This window comes from Schistocerca cancellata, chromosome 1 (genome assembly GCF_023864275.1).
Source record: "Schistocerca cancellata isolate TAMUIC-IGC-003103 chromosome 1, iqSchCanc2.1, whole genome shotgun sequence".
Taxonomy (NCBI): domain Eukaryota; kingdom Metazoa; phylum Arthropoda; class Insecta; order Orthoptera; family Acrididae; genus Schistocerca; species Schistocerca cancellata.
This window is the reverse complement of record NC_064626.1, coordinates 75,570,606-75,594,079: the sequence shown is the minus strand read 5'-3', so window position 1 is coordinate 75,594,079 and position 23,474 is coordinate 75,570,606. Positions and strand designations below refer to the sequence as shown.

The 23,474-nt window shown below is 40.1% G+C and overlaps 1 protein-coding gene across 1 annotated transcript in view; it reads left to right on the top strand.

Moving 5' to 3' along the window:
* The window catches only part of LOC126165338 (protein deltex), a 59,582-nt gene that overhangs the window by 16,189 nt on the left and 19,919 nt on the right, over positions 1-23,474 (top strand). Inside the window, exons 4-5 of the mRNA XM_049920311.1 lie at positions 6,735-6,929; positions 14,176-14,387. Coding sequence (XP_049776268.1) covers positions 6,735-6,929; positions 14,176-14,387 — 407 coding nt within the window. The remainder of the gene's footprint in view (positions 1-6,734; positions 6,930-14,175; positions 14,388-23,474) is intronic.

Sequence of the window (23,474 nt, the reverse complement as noted above, 5' to 3'; positions counted from 1 at the left end):
GCCTCACTCTATCACTTTAAGTTTCATGACCTTCACTTGGACCTTCACGATAGTACCTTTGTGTACACTGATTGCTCTCAGACTGACCGTGGTGTCGGGTGTGCCTTTGTCATTGGCACTGGCTCTTTTCAGTATCGGCTTCTGGCACACTGCTCAGTATTTACAGCAGAGCGCTTTGCCCTGTATCAGGCCACCGAATACATCCGGCGATACAGGCTTTTCAATTGTGTCTTCCGCTCAGACTCTCTCAGCGCCTTTCAAAGCCTCTGTGTGCTGTACACCATCCATCTCTTAGTGCAACTGGTCCGGAAAACAGTCACTTGCTCACCCTTGACGGAGCCACTTTGATGTTTATGTGGGTTCCTGGTCATGCCTGTTTGACAGGAACTGAGGCTGCTACCAAGGCTGCAGTCCTCGTACCTCAGCCCACTAGTTCTTACCGTATTTACTCGAATCTAAGCCGCACTTTTTTTCCGGTTTTCGTAATCCAAAAAACCGCCTGCGGCTTAGAATCGAGTGCAAAGCAAGCGGAAGTTATGAAAAATGTTGGTACGTGCCGCCACAACTAACTTCTGCCGTCGAATATATGTAGCCCTACGCAGGCAATTTTGTAGGCACAAAGATAAATACTGGCGCCAAAACCTCTGCGTCAGTAAATAATTTTTTTAAAAACGTGGAAGACGAGGTTTTTTTCTCCGCCGTGACTTTCGACCACTGCATTTTCATACATTATCCAACGAAGTAAATACAAATTCCGTATTGTTCATCTTCGAATGTAGCACAATTTCAGTGTACTACGAAAATCTGACTGGCGAGACTGTTTGGGATGTTTGTCAATATGGCCAACTCTACGTTCTGAATTTTTTCCTATCTGTGAGAAGAGATGGTTGCTAATAGGAACCTGATGAAATTTGAATCACATACAGTATTCTCTTCACCATAAGAATAATACGAATATAAACATTTTGCCATGTATTCTTTCGTGTTTTCTGCTATATCATTCAAATCCTGTCTGCCTAATAAACCACGAAACTCGAGTGAGACAACAGCAAACGCGGAAGAATATACGTATCGTCTCATGTTTATATTTGTAATATTCTTATGCCTAATAGTGATACAGCCAGAAATGAAGCACGGCAAGTGACTTAGATTTTTAAATCTAAGATGACTCTAATTTCTGTGCAGAATTTGATGTAATAAAGAAGCGGCCGCAAAGATTTTCAAACGGAGAAAAATTTTCGCCTAATTCTCGTTCAGAACATGTTCTATCATACGCAGTCTATTATTTGATTCTTGTTGATCATTATCAAAGAAAGCAGCAGTATAAGTAACAACAAATAGCAGTCTTGTCATTGTTTCGCTTATGAGACGATTCCTCTCTCTTCTTTTTATTGTACACGGCGGTAGCGCGCACAAAAGCAAGCCATGCCGCGAGCCGCGACAGGCCGTAAACCCGCAGTATCAGAATGCGACAAACAATGCATGACACAGTGCAGTAATGCATTTTCAGCTTAAGAGTGACGCAAACACCTATAACAAAGAAAATGGCATTTATCAGATCAAAGCAAAATAAGCAATCGATTCAAACCAGACGAAGCACGTGAAAAAGGAAGGATACCCGTATAAATACAGACGGAGCGCCTGACGCATAGCAATGGCTACGTGGTAAAGCTTAATTGCTAAGCTTACGACTGGAACCAAACTACTGTAGCTGTATCGTCATTCATTCGACCTAAATTGTCTCTCATATTACAATGGACCAACTTTATTTCGATTTGGAGGTGCGGCCTAAAACTTTTCTCTTCCCTTGAATTTCGAGTCTCAAATTTCAGGTGCGGCTTAGATTCAGGAAATTTTTTTTTCCTTTATTTCGAGTCAAATTTTTCAGGTGCGGCTTAGATTCGAGTGCGGCTTAGATTCGAGTAAATACGGTACATTCCCTCCGATGATCACTGTGTTGCCATCTGTCAGGAGGTGGTGTTACTTTGGCATCGCCTCTGAGCCTCCCTTCATGGGAATAAGCCGTGGGTTATTAAGCCTCTCCCAGCGGCTTGGATGACCTCCTCTCGGCCCTTCTGCCGCTAGGTGGTCATTTTAACTAGGTTGTGTATTGGGCACTGCCTTTTTAACGATTGCCATTTGTCAAGTGGTGCTCCCCCACCCCTTTCTCCACATTGCGCTCGACTTTTAATTACCTGCCATTTCATGATGGAGTGCCCTTTTTTTAACTGTTTACATTCCTGTTTGTGTTTGCTGTCTGATTTATCAGCTGTTTTAGGCATCATTTACGCACCCATGTCAGAACTGTAGAACACAAAGACAAAGAGGAGTTATAAACAACTACACACTAATCCCAATCAACGGAAGAGAAGACAGCTAAATACAGGGATGTGGAGAAAGATCTATAAAATACGCCATAGAGAAACAGAGGTCCAAAAGTAATCGAAACCGGTTTCCGCTTTTCTCCCAGTAAGACCGTTTGTGTCAATTTTTGGCGTCGTATGGAGTTTCTTCCGTCTTCCTTACATCTAGGCCCTGTCAACCTTCCGTTCGCGGATGTCGCTAAATTCTTGGGTCTTATGTTTGTCAGAAAACTGTGCTGGTCCTCCCATGTTTCCTATCTTTCGGCTTGCTGTCTGGACCCCTCAGCACCTTCCGTGTCCTGAATGGTACTTCCTGGGGAGGGGACAGAGTGGTCCTTCTCTGCCTCTATCACGCCTTAGTGCGCTCGAAATTGGACTATGGAAGCATAGTTTACTCCTCTGCTCGGCTGTCTGTTCTTCGGCGTCACCGAGCGAGGTGGCGCAGTGGTTAGACACTGGACTCGCACTCGGGAGGACGACGGTTCAATCCCGCGTCCGGCCATCCTGATTTAGGTTTTCCGTGATTTCCCTAAATCACTCCAGGCAAATGCCGGGATGGTTCCTCTGAAAGGGCACGGCCGACTTCCTTCCCCGTCCTTCCCTAATCCGATGAGACCGATGACCCCGCTGTCTGGTCTCCTTCCACAAACAACCAACCAACCATCTTCGGCGTCTCGACTCTGTCTGCCACCGTGGATTATGTTTAACGTCTGAAGCTTTCTACACCAGCCCTGTGGAAAGCCTTTATGCTGAGACTGCTAAACCTCCGCTGTCCAATCGACGAGCTGTCCTTCTGAGTCGTTATGCTAGCCATCTGTCTTCCATGCCTGCTAATCCACCCCATGACATTTTTTTCGACGCCTCCTTGGATTTGGGGTATGCAGGCCACCCTTCCTCTCTACTACCACCGGGAGTCTGCTTCCTTCAACTGCTACATTCTCTTTCCTTCCACTTTCCTAAAACTTTCTTGACAACTTGGGGTACAGCACTGCCTTGGCTCCAGCCCTGGACCTGCCTGCTCTGTGACCTTTGTCAGTTTCCCAAGGATGGTACCCCTTCTCTTGTTTATCATCGAGCATTTGCTGCTCTATGCGCACAAATGAAGGATGCCACATTTATTTACACTGATGGCTCAAAAACATCGTTTGGTGTTGGGAGTGCCCATATTGTTGGCGACACCCGTAATCGGTTTCGGCTTCCTGATCAGTGTTCGGTTTTTACTGCGGAGCTTTACACTGTTCTCCAGGCTGTCCAATACATCCGTCGCCATCAGCAGAGACAGTATGTTATCTCCTCAGATTCCCTCAGTGCTCTCCTCAGTCTCTCTACCCTGTCCACCCTCTGGTCCACCGGGTTCAGGACTGCCAACACTTGCTCCACTTGAGGGGCGTCTCTGTAGCATTCCTCTGGATCCCAGGACACGTTGGTATCTGTGGAAATGAGGCGGCCGATATAGCGGCCAAGGCTGCAGTCTCTCTTCTTCAGCCTGCAATTCGCATGATTCCCTTCGCCGATCTACGGAGTGTTTTATGTCGTCGTGTTGCTCTTTTATGGCACGCACATTGGTCGACACTTCCAAATAATAAATTGCGGGACGTGAAAGCTCTTCCCTGTGCTTGTACCTCTTCCTCCGAACCCGTCGTTGGGAGGAGGTAATTTTAACTAGACTCTGGATAGGGCACTGTCTTTTTAGCCACCGACATCTTTTAAGTGGCGATCCTCCCCCACTTTGTCCCCACTGCTCTCAACTGTGGATGGTGAGACACCTTTCACTTGAGTGCCCCTATTTTACTCCATAATGTGCCCGTCTACAGCTATTGCATGATACGTCTTCCATTTTAGCAGATGACACGCACTCAGCCTATCGCGTTCTTGAGTTTATTAGTGCCAGTGAGATGACGTCAGTCATTTGAAGCTCTTTTTGGAGACAAACAACCCCCCTTCTATAGTGGTTTTTGAAGCTTTTCTTCTGTTTTTAGTTTCCCCACTTTCTTGAGTTTCGCTCCCATTGCTGTTGGTTTCCAGTTTTTTTTTTTTTTTACCTTGGCCTAAGTCACAGACCGGGCGCTAACGACCGTAGCAGTTTTGCACCCTAAAACCATAAAAAAAAGAAAAAAAAAGTGGTCTACCTGTGATGTCAGACAGTTGTAGCTGCTTCACATCCATCAGGTCAGATAAAACTGCATGTGGAAACTGAATGCACTCCGCTCTCTGCCATATTTCTAGGCATCTAGGCATCTATATACTGCAGAGCTCTTATTTTTATCATAGCTGGAGTATGGATACCAGGAATGTGGTTCCGAGGCATCAGGCAGTGCAACTTCTAGACCTTGTTTGCCATTATGGGGTAAGGCTTGCCACCATGGTTTTCTGAACAAGTTGAGTTTTTTGGTGTAGTCAGGGATCCTACCTTTGCAATTTGAGCATTGTCAATTACTACTTATCTGTGCCTCCACTATCCACTAATTCTCTAACTACCTCAGCAAAGGGTGCCCATACAATAGCTTGTGCAGGGGTAGGGGGCAGGGCTAAACCTGGTGGTATCAAGTATTTTTAATCTTTTGAAAGACGAATGGCTGGTTGTAAGAAGCTGTAAAAAAAAAAAAAAAAAAAAAAAAAAAAAAAAAAAAAAAAAAAAAAAAAAAAAGTTCCATTTCCAACCCTGTTAAAAACCTAGGTAATACTGACTTTTTAATCATTTCCTTGGAAGAAGACCTCCCGACTATACTATAGTTAGGGAAGGGGTGCAGCCCTCCCTTGGCCCCAGTTGTGGGCAACCTGGACCTCAGTTTCACATATTTCTCCCTAAGAACTCTAACACTTGCTCAATGTAGGGCAGGACTCTAAACTGAAATTCAATTGGAAATCCTCCACAGAGATCATTTCCTTCCTCCACTTCACTGTATCCATCAGATCACTTCACACACCCCTCGCTAGTGTGTACCTAGATCTCAGCTGTACATCTTCACCTTATGCAGTAAACTGTCCCACCATGTTTCCTATAGTCTTCATTCATTCATTGAGTCATTCAGACATCATGTTCTGTAACTCCGGTAATGAAGGAGAGAGTCCAGGAATGTGGAAAGAATCAGGTTGTACATTATCAAGGATAAACAGCAATTTCTCAGTCTATTGGTCTGTGTAGATGACTATCCACGTGGTGGCTGATCTCTTGCATGCAGGGATCCACTTGAAATCTAGTGTTGTCATTATTGTTGTGTTAAAATGGTTCCAAAGGAGGCTCTGGAGGCTATTTCTGTAAAGTATGCTAACAATTGATTATGAGTAGCACTAACCTACTCATAATAACAGTTATAGGAGTTAAGTAGTGTTGTTTCCTCCACTGATGCCACCCTTCTTTGTCTGCTTATACATTTGAGTTTGTTAGTGGTGTACTGTGTGCACTATTAAATCTTTCTCATAGAGTCAATATGAATACACTACCCCTTTTAGAAACACTGGCTACAGTTGTGTACAGTAACTTTTACTCTCTCTTAGTTGCAACAGAAATATTTTTCCACAGAGGAAACCTCATGTAGACATTCGTGAATGTTCAGTCTATTTTATCATGTACGAGTGCTGCCAGCTGTTGGGGTTCACTATAAAAATATATGCAAGTCATTGTAGCAGTGTGCAGCAACTTGTGATCGCCAGAACAAATGGAAGTAGTTGGTTAGCTACATTCCACTGTATAATTGAATATTAGTATTGTTATTTTGCATGGTAATTATTGACTGATCAGTTTATTCATTACAACAGTGAATGTATCAAAATTTAGTTACTTTAGTCCATAGAAAGAAGCCAAATTTACAAAGTATATTTCGAAAATGGATAAATTTATATAAATCTTGCATCTAAAATCGTAAAATATCATTTAAGAGTAGAAAGAAATTTTCGTTCCTCCAGAAAAAAATTGGGTCTGAAGATTTATGAGAAATGTGAGCTTGCAGACCTGAATAAAGGGGTGGACTTGAATAATCAACACAGCAGCATGCATTTCAACCATGTTGGAAGCAATGAAGGCAGCAAGAACAAAGTTAGGGATTCGGTGTATACTCATGTCTTGTTCTGAATGCTGTTAAATGCATGCCACAGTATCAGCTTACATATTTCATGGCCCAGCAAGCTATGTATAGCTTCTGTTAGTCCAGTATCAACTGTCTTCTGGAATTTAAGTGTGCTGAAGTTTTCTCAGATCTCTTAAATCAGTCATCAGAGTGGATTCTCTTCTTTCCCTCACTCCTTTCCATGTCTAATGATGTTGCTGTTGTCAAGACATTAAGCTCACTTTCCTCCTCCTCCTCCTGTGAACTGGAACAGTAAATCATAAAAGATAACTTGCCACTAATCACATATGTAATGTTTTCACAGGAAGGAAGGTCAGTAACAACACCAGCAGCAATAAAGTTGTTACCCAGAAAACAACAGCAGGGCTGTCAAAGGATAATGTTGGCACAAGTAAAAAACAGACATTCTCTGGGATTAAAAAGAATGTGAAGAAAGGGAAAACGTCTAATGAAGGTGCTGGTAACATTGCACGTATCTTGAATAACTTGAATATATTTGGTGAGTAAAAAACTTATTTTCGTTGTAATATGAATAAATGCCATTTCTTTACCGAGGAAGTTTAACATTTTGTTCAGGCTGCTGTTCAGGTTTTTTTTAATAGTTATGAACAGCTTGGGTGCTGTGCCTGGCAGTGAGACTGAAAATTTAAGTTTCCTTGGTTTTGAAAGGCCATGATAGTTATTTGTATGTTCTGTACACAATGTTAACGATCTAATCTTGAATGTATGTTATTGAGAATGTAATGTGTTAGGGATATTCCAACTGATTGTGAGAAGTAAGTTTGAATGATGTGAACTGAAAGAACTAATTAGATGCTGTGTTTGTATTATGAGGTTGCATAGTTATTTTGCAGCTTACATTTTACTGTTTCAGAATAAAATGTGTGTTGCGAGTTTCAAGAACTGGCCGTTGACCTCGATCCAGTTGTATTACCTTTTGTTACTGTAAAATATTTTCACATATTCACTGGATTTGATATTGATACTTGTTATTGATAAAATCACCTGGTTAAAGTGTTATTTCTTCTACTATAAGTTACTTGATGTGGAGATAAATGATCACAACTAATATTATTGGTCAGGAGTATTTTATTTTGTTATCAGTATTTAATATTGTACTAGGTAACTAAACTTATCATTTAGTTATCTTTTAGTTTGGAAGTTTTACAAACTGTCAAGTGCCCATTTTTCAGGAAGAGGACGTTCTAATTTCTGTGTCTCTTGATGTCCACAACATTCTGATCAGCACTCATGCTGTTCGTCTCCTTCTCTGAAATTAATTTTATTGCGGTTGGAAAACACACTTCAAAAATAGATGGTGAAATGAAGTGTCATTAATCTGTGTTGGTCTGACACAGTTGAAGCAGCTATACTGTTAATAGAATCCAGGGCTCCTTCACCCGAGAGATGAAAGGAGAAAGAACTGGAGGAAATGAGAGTTCCTCAGAATGGAATGTGCACATTAAGTACAGGAATTCTGAAATATTGGTGGTAGCTGAACACAGTCTAATAAGTAAGCACCATATTATGTTTGAACATACAAGAATTCTGGTTCACACTTCTACTTATTGGACTCTGTTATCAGAGAAGCAATAGAAATTAGACTATGTGATAACAACTTCAATAATTGCTACACATTGAACAATGCGTGTGATGCTGGACAGTGAGCACAAATGTAATCTATGGATGCAGAGGGTGCCACACAAACATGCACCATCTCCATATGTCATCATGAACTCATTTAATCAGACGCCATCCTTCAGGCATAAAAATGTAAGCCTCCCTAGTTTCATGACAGACTTAACTCCTGACAATGGTGAAGGAGGAAGTGATTGAAAGCTTGGGATTTTATCCTAATTTGTTGCAGAAATTTAACCGAGAACTTTTTAGCCAAGGACTGCATTACGAAGGACTTGAACACAAAACTTTTCTTAATGTTCCATTCAAATATTTTGAAATATTTTCTAGTCTGTTCATACATCACTCTATTTTCCACTATACTATTTCATTGTTATCAGACAATTTATTTTGTATAGCCAGTTGTGCATTATCATCAGAGGTGAAATTCATGACTAACTAGACATTTAAGAGTTTACTTACAAATATGGTTTTTGATAGTACTTTGCTGTCATGTGAAATTCTGGTGGAAAAATCCATGGAATTCAGGTTATAAGTGGCAAGTAAGAGTTCTAAAATGTCTCTTCTATATGAAGCTTTGAGAAAAGTAAAATGTGAACAGATTATTATTTATCATTTGCTTTCCTTCATCTTCAGAGTGGCATAATAATGATACAAAGTTTTCTATAAATATTTTAAACATTCACATTTGGTATCTGTACATTCCAACAATTATTAATGGAATTTATAGTAGCAGCAATGCACGAACAAATTCTTAACATTTTTAGTCTAAGCATACAGTGGGGGTTACAATAGATTGGAACATGCTATTTCTAACATACGTTGTAACTCGTCCTTTCTCGCTATTTTCTCTGCAGGAATATACTGCTTCTCAGTTTAAAATTCTGTCCTTCCTTTCTGGTGGTCCATATTCACTCTTTGCCAGGTTGGAACTGGTATGGTTCATCTTCAGCATTCACAGAGAACCATCCCTACTGTTATACAGGCTATTATTATGGAGGTGTTGCTACTCCCAAAAACATTTTTAATTCTACTGCCAGCAAACTCCCGCCCTGGGGAGGAATTCGTGTAACCATTCTATCAGCATTTAGTGTACATTGCATGATCAAATATGTTAGTTTGTCAGTGTGTATGTGCGTCGCGTATCCAAGGTGGGACATGATGACCAGCTTGGTATTTATGTAGGTGAAACCACATCCAGACTGACCAGCACATTGGCCACTGTCATTAATCCTCGAGGTGGATTTGATCCAGAGCCAACAGTCCTCCCCGTGCTCCAGAAGTGGGCTCTTCAATGGGGTCAGTTGTCTGGCCAGGTTCTCTGTTTCACATATGGTTTCCTTTATGTGCGTGGTAGACAGACAGACAAGCAATACATCATCAAGAAGTTCATTCTGTGATGTACTTTTGCTAGTAATCTTAGGTATTAAGAATGTGTGAAAGTGAATCAAACTGAAAGTTCTAACAGTCAAATAAGTTGCCTAGCTGTGTAACCAGTTTCACAAGACACCATACATTTTGTAAATAAGGAAAGTAAACTATACTGTCTGTTGTTGCAGCAGTGCTGTAGTCTCTCTCAATTTTACGTCAGTTTCAGTTTCTTTTGATAAGCTGTCGCTTTTCACTGCAGTTTGCTCATACTGAATAACTTCTTTCCATCTTAACTTGAAAGGGGAAAAAAAGTGTGAAGAAGAAGAAGACACTTACATTAACTTTAGATCATAAAATTGTCAAATAAACTACAGAATGAGCACTCAATATGTGAATAAATATATTAACTGTACAAAATTAATTATCACTAAGTCCACAAAATGCTCACTTAAACTATTAATTTTCAGTCACTGAGATACATTAATTAAATGTGACAAATACACTCTCTCAAAAACATGCACATTTAATCAACCAGACATTATTTTATTTTTTTCACAAGATATTAAGCACTATTCTATTGTCAAAATATAAAGCTGTATTCACAGTGTTTATTGCAGTTACCTATTAATCTATATGCTAAGTCATTTACCTTGGCTCCATCTGGCCCTCCCCCCCCCCCCCCTCCCTCCCTTCCCCTCACCCTCTGCACGATTCTCAGCAACAAAAATTATCTATGTGGGAAGATGACTGTATCATGTTTCCTCATCCTCTGATGGAAAAGTACATTGTCTGCATCAGAATAGTAGGACTCAAGTAGACCCACAATTGCCTTCAGCTTTTAAAACAATATAATCCCTACTATATCAGAGAAAGAGTGAGACAGATGGGATATGAATGGTAATCATCATCTGAGACCATTTACTTTCAGTATGACAGTATGATTCTTACATGTGTGGGTTTGTGGCCTTTTTCCTGTTAGTAGTAAAAACAAAATTAACTGTTTATTATTATTATTATTATTATTTTCGATTATTCCCATTTAAGAGAGCGTTTGAACTTGAATTCCTTTATGATGATTGTTTATGTTTTTTCTGAGCCCAAATTTTCTTCATGTGTTCACTGTGTTGTTTCTTTCGCTCCGCTGTCCATTTGCATCCTGGTCTCTTCTGTGTTGTGGTGTCAAATTTATGTTTTTTGATGATGTTCCTGAATTCAGTTCTATTTTCTGCATCGTTTACTGTTGTGTGTGCTTGTCTGAGGTCCTCTTCAACGTCTTTTATCCATTTTGTTTTTCCCCTGCCTGAGTTGATGACTTTAAGAATTCGCTTTGAAATTCTGTTTTCATTCATCCTGTGGATATGTCCGTAGAACTGCATCCTTCTTTTCCTCATTGTATCCGTAATCTTGTCTGTGTATTTATATAATTCTGATGTTGGTCTCTTCTTCCAGATTCCTTGCTCTTGTATCGGGCCAAAAATTTTCCTGAGAATTTTCCTTTCTTGTTTCTCTATTTCTTTGATTTTAGTTTGCCCACCTATTTGTGTTGTTTCAGATGCATACAGTGCCTCCGGAAGTACGACAGTGTTGTAGTGCCTCAATTTTGCATTAATGGATATGGACTTTTTGATATAATAGTTCCATGTGAGTTTATATGCTTTCTGTAGTTTTTTTATTCTTTCTTCATTGGCCTTTAGGTTGATCCCTGATGGCTGGATGATTTCTCCCAGGTACTTAAAATGTGGTACTTGTATGATTTTCCCGTGGGTTGTCACAATAGGCAATTTGTCTTGGGGCACTCTTTCTATGTACTGGGTTTTCTCATATGAGATTTGCAGGCCAGTTCTTTGTGCAATTTCGTGTAACTTCTCTATGGCGTTAGTGGCGTCTTTTCTATTATTTGTGAGGATTGCAAGGTCATCCGCAAAAGCTAAACACTTCACATTGAATCTATTATCTTTGCTTATGCCAATTTGGATTCCTTTGACTTCTTTTTCCCATGTCCTGATAATTTTTTCAAGAAAGACATTAAAGAGTAATGGTGAAAGTCCGTCACCCTGTCGCACTCCAGTTTGGATTTCAAATGGTTCCGAGATATCCCCCATAAATTTAACCTTGGAGACTGTGTCAGTTAATGTTTCCCGAATGATTGCTCTTGTCTCTCTGTCAATGCTGAATTCTTCCAGCGTCTTGCAGAGTGCTACTCTGTCTATTGAGTCGTAGGCCTTTTTAAAATCTACAAAAGTAACCACTGTGTTTCGGGTGTTTCTCATCTGGAGAATAATTTTCAGATTCCAGATCTGCTCTGTGCATGATTGTCCCTTGCGAAAACCAGCCCGGTATTCTCCTATTTGTGGGTCAGCTTGTTCTTCTAATCTATTCATGAGAACTTTTGATAGGATTTTATATGTGACCGGTACGAGTGAGATACCCCTGTAATTATTTGGTTCAGTTTTGTCCCCTTTTTTGTGGAGTGGATGGATGAGTGCGCATTTCCATTCAGAAGGGATCTGTTCTGTTTCCCAAATGTTTAATATGATTTTGTGAATTTTTCCTGTTAATCTTTCATCATTTAGTTTCCATAGTTCTGCAATAATTCCATCTTCTCCTGGGGCTCTATTGTTTTTCAGTGTCTTGATAATTTCTACTATTTCGTTGATGGTTGGCGGTTTAGCGTCGGGATTTGGTGTAGATGTAGACGTCTCGTAGTGAATATCCTCTGTAGGTATTTCGCAGTTGAGAAGTTTGTTGAAATAGTCTGCGAGGATTTGGCAGTTATTCTTCGTGTTAGTTTCTAGTGAACCATCTGGTTTCTTGAAACAAAGATTGGGTGGCTGATATCCTGCAATATGTTCTTTAAACGTCTTATAAAAATTCCTGGTGTTGTTCTTCTTAAAATCTTGTTCTATCTCATCTAGTTGCCGTTTGTCATAATTTATTTTTTCCCTCCGAATAGTTTTTGATGTCTGTTTTCAGATTACTAGAAATTGTTGCCGTTTTTCTGATGTTTTGTGACTATTGAAGTTTTTCCAGGCATTGGTCCTTTCTTCTATTGCTTGGTCACATATTATATCCCACCACCTGTGTTTTCTCCTTCTCGGGGGTGACCCAATTTCATCGTGGATTTGAGGACGTCCACAAGTTCTGTCCAGTTTGTGGTGTTTGTCTGACTAATTTCCTGTAAGATGTTTTCCTTGTTGAGTTTTATGTATTCGGGGTCTGGTCTCAGCACTTTGTTTAGTTTTGGCTTTTTTCTATTGGGTTGTATTCTGGTCTTTATCTGTAGAAGATGGTGGTCTGAGTCAAAAAATCCTCTTCTCGTTTTCACATTCAGAATTTCTGCTGTGTTACTCTTGGAGATGGCCACATGGTCTATCTGGAATTCACCCAACATTGTGTTGGGCGACTTCCAAGTATACAGTTTCTTGTTCGGTTTTTTGAATTGTGTTGACATAATTACGAGGCCAAAATTTTTGCAAAAGCTTATCAATCTTTCCCCATTCTTGTTAGTTCTCTTGTGAGCTGTATGGATTCCGGTGATTTTCCTGTATTTTTTCTCTTTACCTAATTGTGCGTTAAAGTCGCCTAACAAGATTATTATATGGTGTTTGGCAATTTTGTTTGTCGTCTCTTCAAGATCATTCCAGAAGTCATCCACTTTCTGGCGGTTCTTCTTGTTATGGTTATTTGTAGGTGCGTGTGCGTTGATCAAGGTATATGCTTTGTTGGCCAATTTGACGGAGAGCGTTGATATACGTTCTGAGGCAGACTGGAAGTCAATGACAGAGTCACTGATAGATTTGTGGACTGCAAATGCTGTGCCAAACTGTTTGAGTCCTTTCTCATTAGTTTTAACTGCTGGTTTTCCTTTGTAGATCCTGTAGTTGTCTGTATCAAAATGGTTTTCGTCCGTAAATCGTGTTTCCTGGATTGCAAGGATTTTGATCTGGAATTTTTGCAGCACGTCTGTAAGTTGTTTGATCTTGCCCAGTTTGCAAAGAGTATTAGTATTAAGTGTACCGATGAAGTGTCTTTGTTTTGTGTGTAATAATTTGGACGTCGTCTGGTTCTCAACCTTAAGCGTAACATGATGCTCCTGGTCCCCCGGGATCCGATGACCAGGTAAAGCCAGCCTTGTGACTGGTGCCCGGGGTAGTGGATTCATTCCTTGTGTTATCGTCATGTTTGGTTTTCAAGTTGAAAACTAACTTGGTGGTGGTCCTTCCGAGGAAAGATCACGAGGAATACGACTTGATTGTTGAGATCAAGAAGGTTGCTGCAGCCGCACCATCTAGGCGAACAGACGCTGACCCCTAACCGCTGGATACCAGGCAGACGTTAGTGGATTTCGGTTGATAGTTTTGGTCCACCCTGGGTATTTTATTCCCCCGATACCCTCCATATCTGGAGAGCATTTCCCTATCCGCCACCTGGGGAGGCGCCCGATGGGAGACATTTATTATTATTATTATTATTATTATTATTATTATTATTCGGGGAAGATAGTATGTAACTGCTGAGGCCTCATTTAATCATTTAATTTGTGCAATTCGCTACTGGATGGCATAAAGTATGCTGAAATTTAAAATGGTTTTTTCCTACTCAATTTTTTTTCCTTTTGTATTTGTGATTTTCTTTGTCCTGTAACCCCTTTCTCAGTTCCTATGGAATAATCTTAAATTTCACAATTACAGTGTAAATCATGGTGTCATAAAATGACTGCAGTTAATCGTTTACAGGTAATAAAGCAAGTAACAACTCTCTTCCACTTCCACCTACTGTGACTGTCACAAGTTCCACTAAGGCAGTTCCTGTTCGTGGAAGCAGTGGTAGTGAATCAGTATTAGATGCAGATTCCAGCAGCACAAAAAGTGGGCGACGTCCTAGTGTTGACACAGTCTCCACCTATCTTAGCCATGAGTCAAAGGATGGAGAGCTCAGAGTTTCACAGGTACTAATTTTTGTGTGTGTGTGTGTGTGTGTGTGTGTGTGTGTTTGAGAGAGTGAGAGAAGATTGTTGCATCCATCTGTTTATGTTGAGTACTGGAATTTAATACAGAGTTTGTCTGCAAAGTAATAAGATTGGGTCTGGTCTAAAGAATTTATTGGTCTGATCAATACACATTGTTAAAATTCTTCAAAATTGTCTCCTTGGGCATTGATACATCACTGCAAACTTGATTCGTGTGCTGCAAAGACTCCCTGGATGTTAGCTGTCATACCCCCTTTCAGAAACTCTGTAACAGCCCACAGGATGGTGGGAACATTGTTGAAACTGTGACCTTTCAGGATTCTCTGTAGCTCTGGGAACAGAAAAAAGCCTAATGGGCTCATACTGAGGCCTTATGGTGGCTGCAGTAAGATTTCAATTGTACAATGAAGCTTTTCACAACCGGATGTTTCAGCTGCAGAGAATTCTTCCGGTTTGTATGGCCATGGTCCATGGAGCTCTTCTATCCCTAGAAGAGTTGCATGGACCACGGTCATACAACCTGGAAGAATTCTCAGCAAGATTCCAGTTCTTATCCGGGCCTTGTAGGCAGTCACAATGAAGGCAGTATGGGCTGGAGTGTTGTCATGGGGGAGCTTCCAGCTATCGATAATCTCCAGTGGTTTCCATCATGTGACAGCTTTGTGCAGCATGAAAGGACTTCCTTGGAGAAAACAGTTCATACCAAGGGTACAATTTTATTATTATTATTATTATTATTATTATTATATATTTTTTTATTTTGCCGCATTTCTGCACAAAACACTTGACCAGCATCCAGATCGCTCCATGTCTTCAGCAGCCTCCTGTCCGTTCTTGAACTCGCTGAACCAATGGAGAACGTGGGCCCTTGACAGGACATTGTCTTTGTAAGCCTTCTTAACAAAGGCAAGTGTCTCGGAAGCGGTTTTGCCCAGGTTAAAGCAAAATTTAATCGTGCAACACTGCTCCAGTGAATGCAGTATTTTTCCTGATGGGGAGTGTGCTACTGTCAACTGGAGTGCTGCTTGGTAGCCAGTCTCATTATTACTTTACAAACTAACTCTGTATGTAAACCTAAATGTTAGACCAATTGTCAGGATTGATGTTTTGTGTCAAAATTTTCTTCTTTCCCTCCTTAAGTTCCTTTATTAATAGTAGTTCAACCCTTAGTTTATGAACTGTGATATTGTACATAGCATTTTGAGAGTTTTAACAGAATTCTGTATGTTGGTGTCATTGGAATGCTACATGTTTGTTGCTTGTGCAGAGTTTGTTTCTGTTTTTGTCATTACTCTTCTGTATTGTGTGGAAAAAACCACCATTTAGGATAAAACTCCCACATTATGCACATCTTTGTGTTTCATTATTTGGTTGATAGTGATTTGCAGTACAGTGTTATTTACCAATAACAATGAAAACAATTATTGATAAAATTATTTAATTGGATAGAGAGAAAATCTACTCACCAAGTGGCGGCATAACACACACATAAAAGACTGTTGTTCAAATCGCAACAGTCTTTTATGTGTGTGTTTTGCCGCTGCTTGGTGAGTAGACTTTTTTCTCTATCTAGTTAAATAATTTTACTTAACAATAAAATACTCAAATTGAAAGTTATACTCTATTGAGGAATCTTTTTTACCAATCCTCATTAACTACATTAATATTGAATTAACACAACAGAAAAAGATACACTATTTTAAAAAAATACTTTTTGGTTGTTAAGAGGAGATAGCGTTATTATAACTTACAGATCCTGCAAAACTTACATAAAAAAATTAAAATGAAACATCAACACTGTACTTCCGTGTATCGAACCTTCATATTAATGAAATAGTCATTCTAATGGAAAACTAGGATATATGGTTCAAAATTGTTAACCAAAGTTGAACAATAGCAAAGGCTTTTATGCAATATTACTAAATTTGTCAGTGTGTGTAGAACTAGGTTGACATTTAAATCAGCTTACACACAGTGAGGAAACTTCTGGCAGAATCTAAATAATTTAGGAGTAAAGGAGACAACTCATCGAAAGCGGAATTGTTGAGTTGTCTACACCCACACACAAAAGAGAATGAAAACTTACTAGCTTTGCAAAGAAATCATTTTGAGTTGCAGATCACAACGAAAAGACTGTTACACATTGAGATTTCAGCCAAAGCCATCTTCGGAAAACACACACACACACACACACACACACACACACACACACACACACACACACACACACACCCCTGCGCCTGTACATTATGCCAGCTAGACACATTGTGCCAGTTTCGCAGTTCGGCAGATGGTCTTGGAGGGGACAAGAAGAAAGAGGTGAGAAGCAGGAGAGAGGTGAGAAGCAGGAGGAAGGGTTGGGAATGTGTAGCTAATGACTCAGAGGAAGGCAGCAGATGTGCTGGCTAAGAATGCGAGAGGGAGGGGTGGCTGGTGGATGTGCTAGGCCTGTGATACACGAATACACAAATCGGGAACTAGTAAGGTGTGAAGCACAATGAAGATGATGCAGAGGCTTGGATTGGGAGGGAGTGACATCACACAGGAAGGTGAAACTGTTCGGTGGAGGATGTGGGGACAGTGGGTTAGTTTACTTTGAGACCAAGACGATTATGGGAGCAAAGGATATCTTGCAAGGATGATTCCCTTCCACATAGTTAAGAAAAGCTGGTACTAGAGGAAAGAATCCAGATGGCAGGATTTGTGAAGCAGCCATTTAACTTAAGAATGTAGTGCTCAGTGTCATGTTGTGCACAAAAAGCTGTGCAGGGATTGCAGAGGGGTGGGTTCATGACATGGCTCCTTTCACAGGTGGCCCTGCCTCTGATGGAACAGTATAGGCCTTTGATACGCTTGGAGTAGGATTTGCACAAGTGAGTGAATCAGACAGCTCATGCAGCTGGATTTTACACAGAGGTATGACCCTGTACGGTGTCAATGGGTTGCATAATTCATGGAGGTGGTGTCTGGAGTGCTCTCCCATGGGCTGGAGGGCAATGGTTTCAATTTTGATCTGGTTCAGGTTCATTGTGATGTCTTTGTGGTTAGTACTCAGGGCCAAGATACCCTATCCTCATTTCTCGACAACATCAACATCTTCTCTCCCATCTGCTTCAACTGGTCCTCCTCTACCCAACATGCCACCTCCCTGCACTATGACCACCTCCTCTCTGATGACCCCGTCCACACCTCTGTTCATATTAAATCCACTAGCTATCAACAGAACCTACATTTTGACAACTGACACCCCTTCCATACTAAAAAATCACTTCCACACAGTGTAGCTAGTACATAACAGCACATCTGCAGTGACAAGAATTCCCTTGCCCAGTATACTGAAGGTATTACATGGCCAAAGACAGGCACTACCCCCCCCCCACTCCCCACTCCCCATTTCCCCCAAACCTAGTCTGAAAAGAGAATTCCCATGCCATATTCTCACACACCCCAAATCGAACCATCTCCTCCAAGAATCAGCTGCAAAGGACTACCTCTTAACAGGATTAGTTGTACTATATACTTCTCCAGGGCTTTGATTATGTACAGTCATGCCCGGAAATGAGGGACATGCTACCCAAGATTCTTCCCACCCCTCCTAAAGTGGCATTCCATCACCATCTTCCCAACCTACATAACATCCTGATCCAGTTCTTTGCCACTTTCATTCCCAAGCCCTTGCCAAAGGGACCATATCGCTAAAGGGGACCCAGGTACAAGACCTGCCTGATTTCCCACCCAGTACTTCCTACTCCAGTCCAGTCACAGGCTTATCCTATCTCATCAGAGGCAGGGCTACCCTTGAAAGCTGCCATGTCGTATACCAACTCTGCTAAAGTCACTGCATAGCTTTTAGTGTTGGCATGGCAACTAGCTGGCTGCCCACCAGAATTATTGGCCACCTTCAAACTGTGGCCAAGAACAAAGCTGATGGCCCAGTGGCACAACACACAGCTGAGCACGACATGCTCGATTTAAATGGCTGCTTCCCAGCCCATGTCATCCAGGCCCTTCCCTCCAGTACCAGCTTTTCTGAACTGTGTGGATGGAAGTTATCGTTACAAAACATCCTTCCCTCCCATAATCCTCTTAGCCTCAGTCTGCATTAACCCACTGTCCCAACATTGTGTACCCAACAGTTTCCCCTTCCTGTGTCATGCCTCACTATTCCCAATCCTCCATGATATCTTCATTGTGTGCCACACCTCACCGGCTCTGGTACCCATGTATTGCATGCCTAGCCCCTCACCTGCTACCCCTCTCTCTTACGTTCATAGCCAGCACATCTGCTACTGCCCTTCTAGCTGCCAGTTACCCATCCTCATTCCCTTGTTCTGCTTCACACCTCTTTCTCCCTTTAGCCACTCCACCTAACACAACTCTCATCCTGCCCTGGCAATGTGTGTTCCTGTTGATGGCTAAACCTTCTGTTGTTTGGGAAGTGCTCTCTTTTACTCCTAAATTATTTAAATCAATTTTCCATTTGTTTCACCTAAGGGATGTAATATATGTGTTAATGGACTCCAAGTAATTCCAGTAATGAAAAGCAGGGCAGCTTTGATTTAAGCAGTGATCGTCCTATTTCCTTACTCTCAGCTATATCAAAGATGAATGAAACAAATTGTGTACAATCAAATAACAGCATTTCTCAGTAAAATAGAATCATTGACCAAACACCACTTTAAATTTCCTAAGAACATCACTGTTAATGGTGCACTTTTCAGTTTCACTGACCAGATTCTTCGATGCTTGAATCAGGAGGAATTTTCCTCAGCACCTTTCTTTGATCTAAGGAAGACTTTTTATCTTATTAATCATTTATGGGTACTTCAGAAGCTAGAATTGTTTGGCTTCAAATGTATACAAGCAGTGAGATTTCCATTTTGTTTCACCGACTGATGGCAGAAATGATAAGCCCAGAACCAGAAAAAAAATTTCTGAGACAAAGCTCTGATAAACTGTGGAGTCTCACAAGACTCAGCGGTATACTCTGTCCTTTTTCTATTTTTTATCGGTGACCTTCGTTAAACCTCTCAAATGCTTCTCCTGTGTCATTTGCAGGTGTGGCAAATTTGATATTCCTATCCAGTTCTATGACTGAAGTCCAAGATTAATGACACATCTAAAGGCTACTGTCATGATTGCAGAAGAAACACAAGCAAGGCAACTCATATAATCCGACAAGAAGCCATCCTGCCCTCGAGGAAACCTTAAAAAGTCATGACAAACCAACTGAACAAGTAGCAAAGGCAAAATTTTCGAGAGTTTGCATTGTTAGTACACTTCAGTGGGAGTACTATAAGAGATCAACTGCTAAAAAAGTTGGGCAGCCTATGCTATGTACTGTATTTACTCGAATGTAAGCTGCGCTCGAATCTAAGCCGCACCTGAAAAATGAGACTCGAAATCAAGGAAAAAAAAATTTACCCGAATCTAAGTCGCTCCTTAAATTTGAGACTCGAAATTCAAGGTGAGAGAAAAGTTTTAGACCGCCCCTCCAAATCGAAACAAAGTTGGTCCATTGTAACTTGAAACACAATTGAGGTCGAATGGATGAAGGTACAGCTACAGTAGTTTGGTTCGAGTCGTAAGGTTAACTGTTAAGCTTTACCAAGTAGCCATTGCCATGTGTCAGGTGCTCAGTCCGTGTTTATATGGGTACCCTTCCTTTTTCACGTGCTTCGTCTGGTTTGAATCAATTGCTTATTTTTCTTTGATCTGATAAGTGCCGTTCTCTTTGTTATAAGTGTTTATGTCACTCTAAGCTGAAAATGCATTATTGGACTTTGTCATGCATTGTTTGTTGCATTCTGACAGTGAGTGTTTACAGCCTGTCGCCGCTTGCGGCATGCCTTGCTTTTGTGCGCGCTACCGCCGCTTACAATTAAAAAAGAGAGAGAGAGAGAGAGAGAGAGAGAAAGGAATTATCTCATTAGCGAAACAATGGCAAGAGACTGCTATTTGTTATTACTTACACTGCTGCTTTCTTTGATAATGATCAACAAGAACCAAATAATAGCTGCGTATAATAGATGATGTTCTAAACGAGAGTTTAGTGAAAATTTTTCTCCGTTTGAAAATCTTTGCAGACGCCTGTTTAGTACATTAGATTCTGCACAGAAATTAGTCATCTTAGATTTAAAAATTTAGTCAGTTGCCGTGCTTCATTTCTGACTGTATCACTATTCAGCATAAGAATAATACGGATATAAACATGACATGATATGTATATCCTTCCGCATTTACTGTTGCCTCGGTCTAGTTTCGTAGTTTATTAGGCAGACAGGATTTAAATGAGATAGCAGCAAACATGAAAGAATATATGGCATAATGTTTACATTCTTCTACCTTTTCTTTTAATTTATTTACTGATGCAGAGGTTTTGGCACCAGTATTTATCTTTGTGCCTGCAAAGCATACCTGGTGTTGCGCTACATACATTTGACGGCAGAAGTTAGTTGTGGCAACACCTACCAACATTTTTCAGAACTTCTGCTTACTTTGCACTCGATTCTAAGCCGCAGGCGGTTTTTTGGATTACAAAAACTGGAAAAAAAGTGCAGCTTAGATTCGAGTAAATACGGTATTCAGAATTTCCAGTCAGTCATGTGATATGAAAACACTGAGAACTATCATAGACCAAAACACTCAGTATATGGCATCCCTCTGTAGGGGGAGGGGGAGCTTCTCACAGAAATATTTTCCATTTGCATAAAAGAACAGTAAAAATAATAGAGGGGGTACCAATGTGACTTATATTCAGAGAAGTGAATGTTACCTGTGTTCTGTACTTATATTCTAGAAACAGTTTCTTTTGAAAAAGGGCAAGAAAAAACTTGATTTGTTTGCCTCAGTAGGAGAAACACACAAGCGTGACTTATGAAACAAGGTAAATATTCATTTGGTGAGCCAAACATTAACAGAAATTATGATGTGGTAAGAATTATGGGCAGCATACACTTCAGCAAACTACCCCTATCCACTGTAAATAAAACCATTACTTCAAGGAATAATGTAAAGGAAATGCTAATAAAACTTACCTTTGATTCTGTACCTGTAAATAAACTTGCATTAACTACATTACCTCATTCTCTCCACAATATAATTTTAATTGTAAGAAACATATACTCTGAAAATGCTACAAATACAGGTCAACTACACATATAATTTCTTTCCATTTTTGTGACTTGTTCTAAACACAAATATCCTAGTGTTTTATATCTTGTACACTTGTATATTATAAGATAAATAAATAAATAGTTTTGAGTAATAAGGGCAATGCCTAAGGGGAAATGTCCAATATCGTTATAATGTGAACTATGATTAAAGGAAAGTACAATGTTGAAATTCACCTGACATTGTACCTAATTATAGTAGTGCAGATGCAATATCCTGGGAAAGTTTAAGCAAGAGTGTACCCAGAAAACTGTATAACGTTACATTTTGTAGAAAGCATTTACTTGTCATTCTTCTTTTCTTTCATAATTGGGAAAGGCTCACGCAACAAGAGAAAACCACTGAATTTCCATTTTTTTTGGGAAGAAATGAAAGATAGGGAACTCAAAAACTAAAATGTTAGATATTACAGGTTGTGAAGGCAAGGAAAAAGTTAGCCAAAGCTAATCAAAGAGGCAGCGCCAGACATATGGTATTCGGCATGCACCAAGTTAGTGCGCACCGAATGTTGAGTAGGCAAACTGCTCACTGAGCTGTCAAGGAGGAGTCACCAGATGATGATCACGTTGAATTAGACATGTGCACATTGCCATACATTGTGTCACTCTGGGAGCAACAGATATTCATCGTTCAGTAGCTCTACAGAAAGGAAAACAATTGGAAACTTGTAGTTAGTGCCGCTGCTTTTGTAGTGCTGGTGTGTGACTGTATGTTAAGAGAGAAGAAGAAATCGAGGAGAAGATAAGGTTCTCAAACTTTACTGTATTTAAGCGGATCCTAAACTATACCATTAATAAATCCTTATTTTACAGTTTAGCGACATCGTATTTATGACATATCTTAAGTCTTTCCCAAGCAGCATAAGTGATGTACGAATTTTTGTAATCAGTGAAGATGAACTCCATATTACAGGTACATCGTGCTACCACTTCAAAACTTCCAATACTGCGTCACTAGGCCAACCCATTTGCAAACAAAAAATGATGATGTTGTTGCCTGCAGGAATGGCAGATTCAATACTTTGATCTCTGTTTAGTTAATAAGCTGAGTGCATTGCTGTGACCTTGATGGTTAGTAGCTATGAGATGCTGGGGCATCTGTAAGATGTTCTGAGCACAATTGTATAACAGCATTTGGCAACAATAATCGATGCTAAGGAGAATGGGATTTTACTGTTATATAATTACAAACTCTAGGCATCTAGATTAGCTGTAAGATCTTCACTTTGAGGGTAAAATTTTAGAAAATATGGACCTTTTCATAAAATATTTAGTTCACTCATTGTCACAGATACCATAACCTTCAGTGAAACAGTACAGGTATTGTTGAAATGTTGCTCTTTTTTTTTAAATTCTGATCAATAGTTTGGGCAGAATAAATTCTTTCTTACCTCTTCAGAATTTGTTTAGATTAAATAACCACCCATATCTGGATGTAAACAGAACAGCAGAACAGGGATGGCAACTCTGCCACACACTGAACAGTGGCAAGCAGAGAATGTAGATGTAAAGACAGATATACATCTGTGTACGCACACACACACACACACACACACACACACACACACACACACACAGTATCCTGCCCACTCCCTCATGCCCCCACCACTGTGTTATTTCCATTCTGAAGATGCCATTATCATAATATCAGATGCTGTAAATATTAATTTGATTCTTACTTTCATTTTGTAATTTTGAATGTAGTGCAATGTATTAATACCATCAAATCTGAATAAAGAAAGAGAGCCTTTGCCAATTAGAAATTTAGTCTCTTCCCTCCTTTAAGACTGTAATAAAAGTTTTTGATGTTAAAATATGCAAACTGACCTGATAATTTCTTAATTAATTCTTTTGAAGATGCAGTTTGCTTAATAAAGTATGCGATGTATGTCAT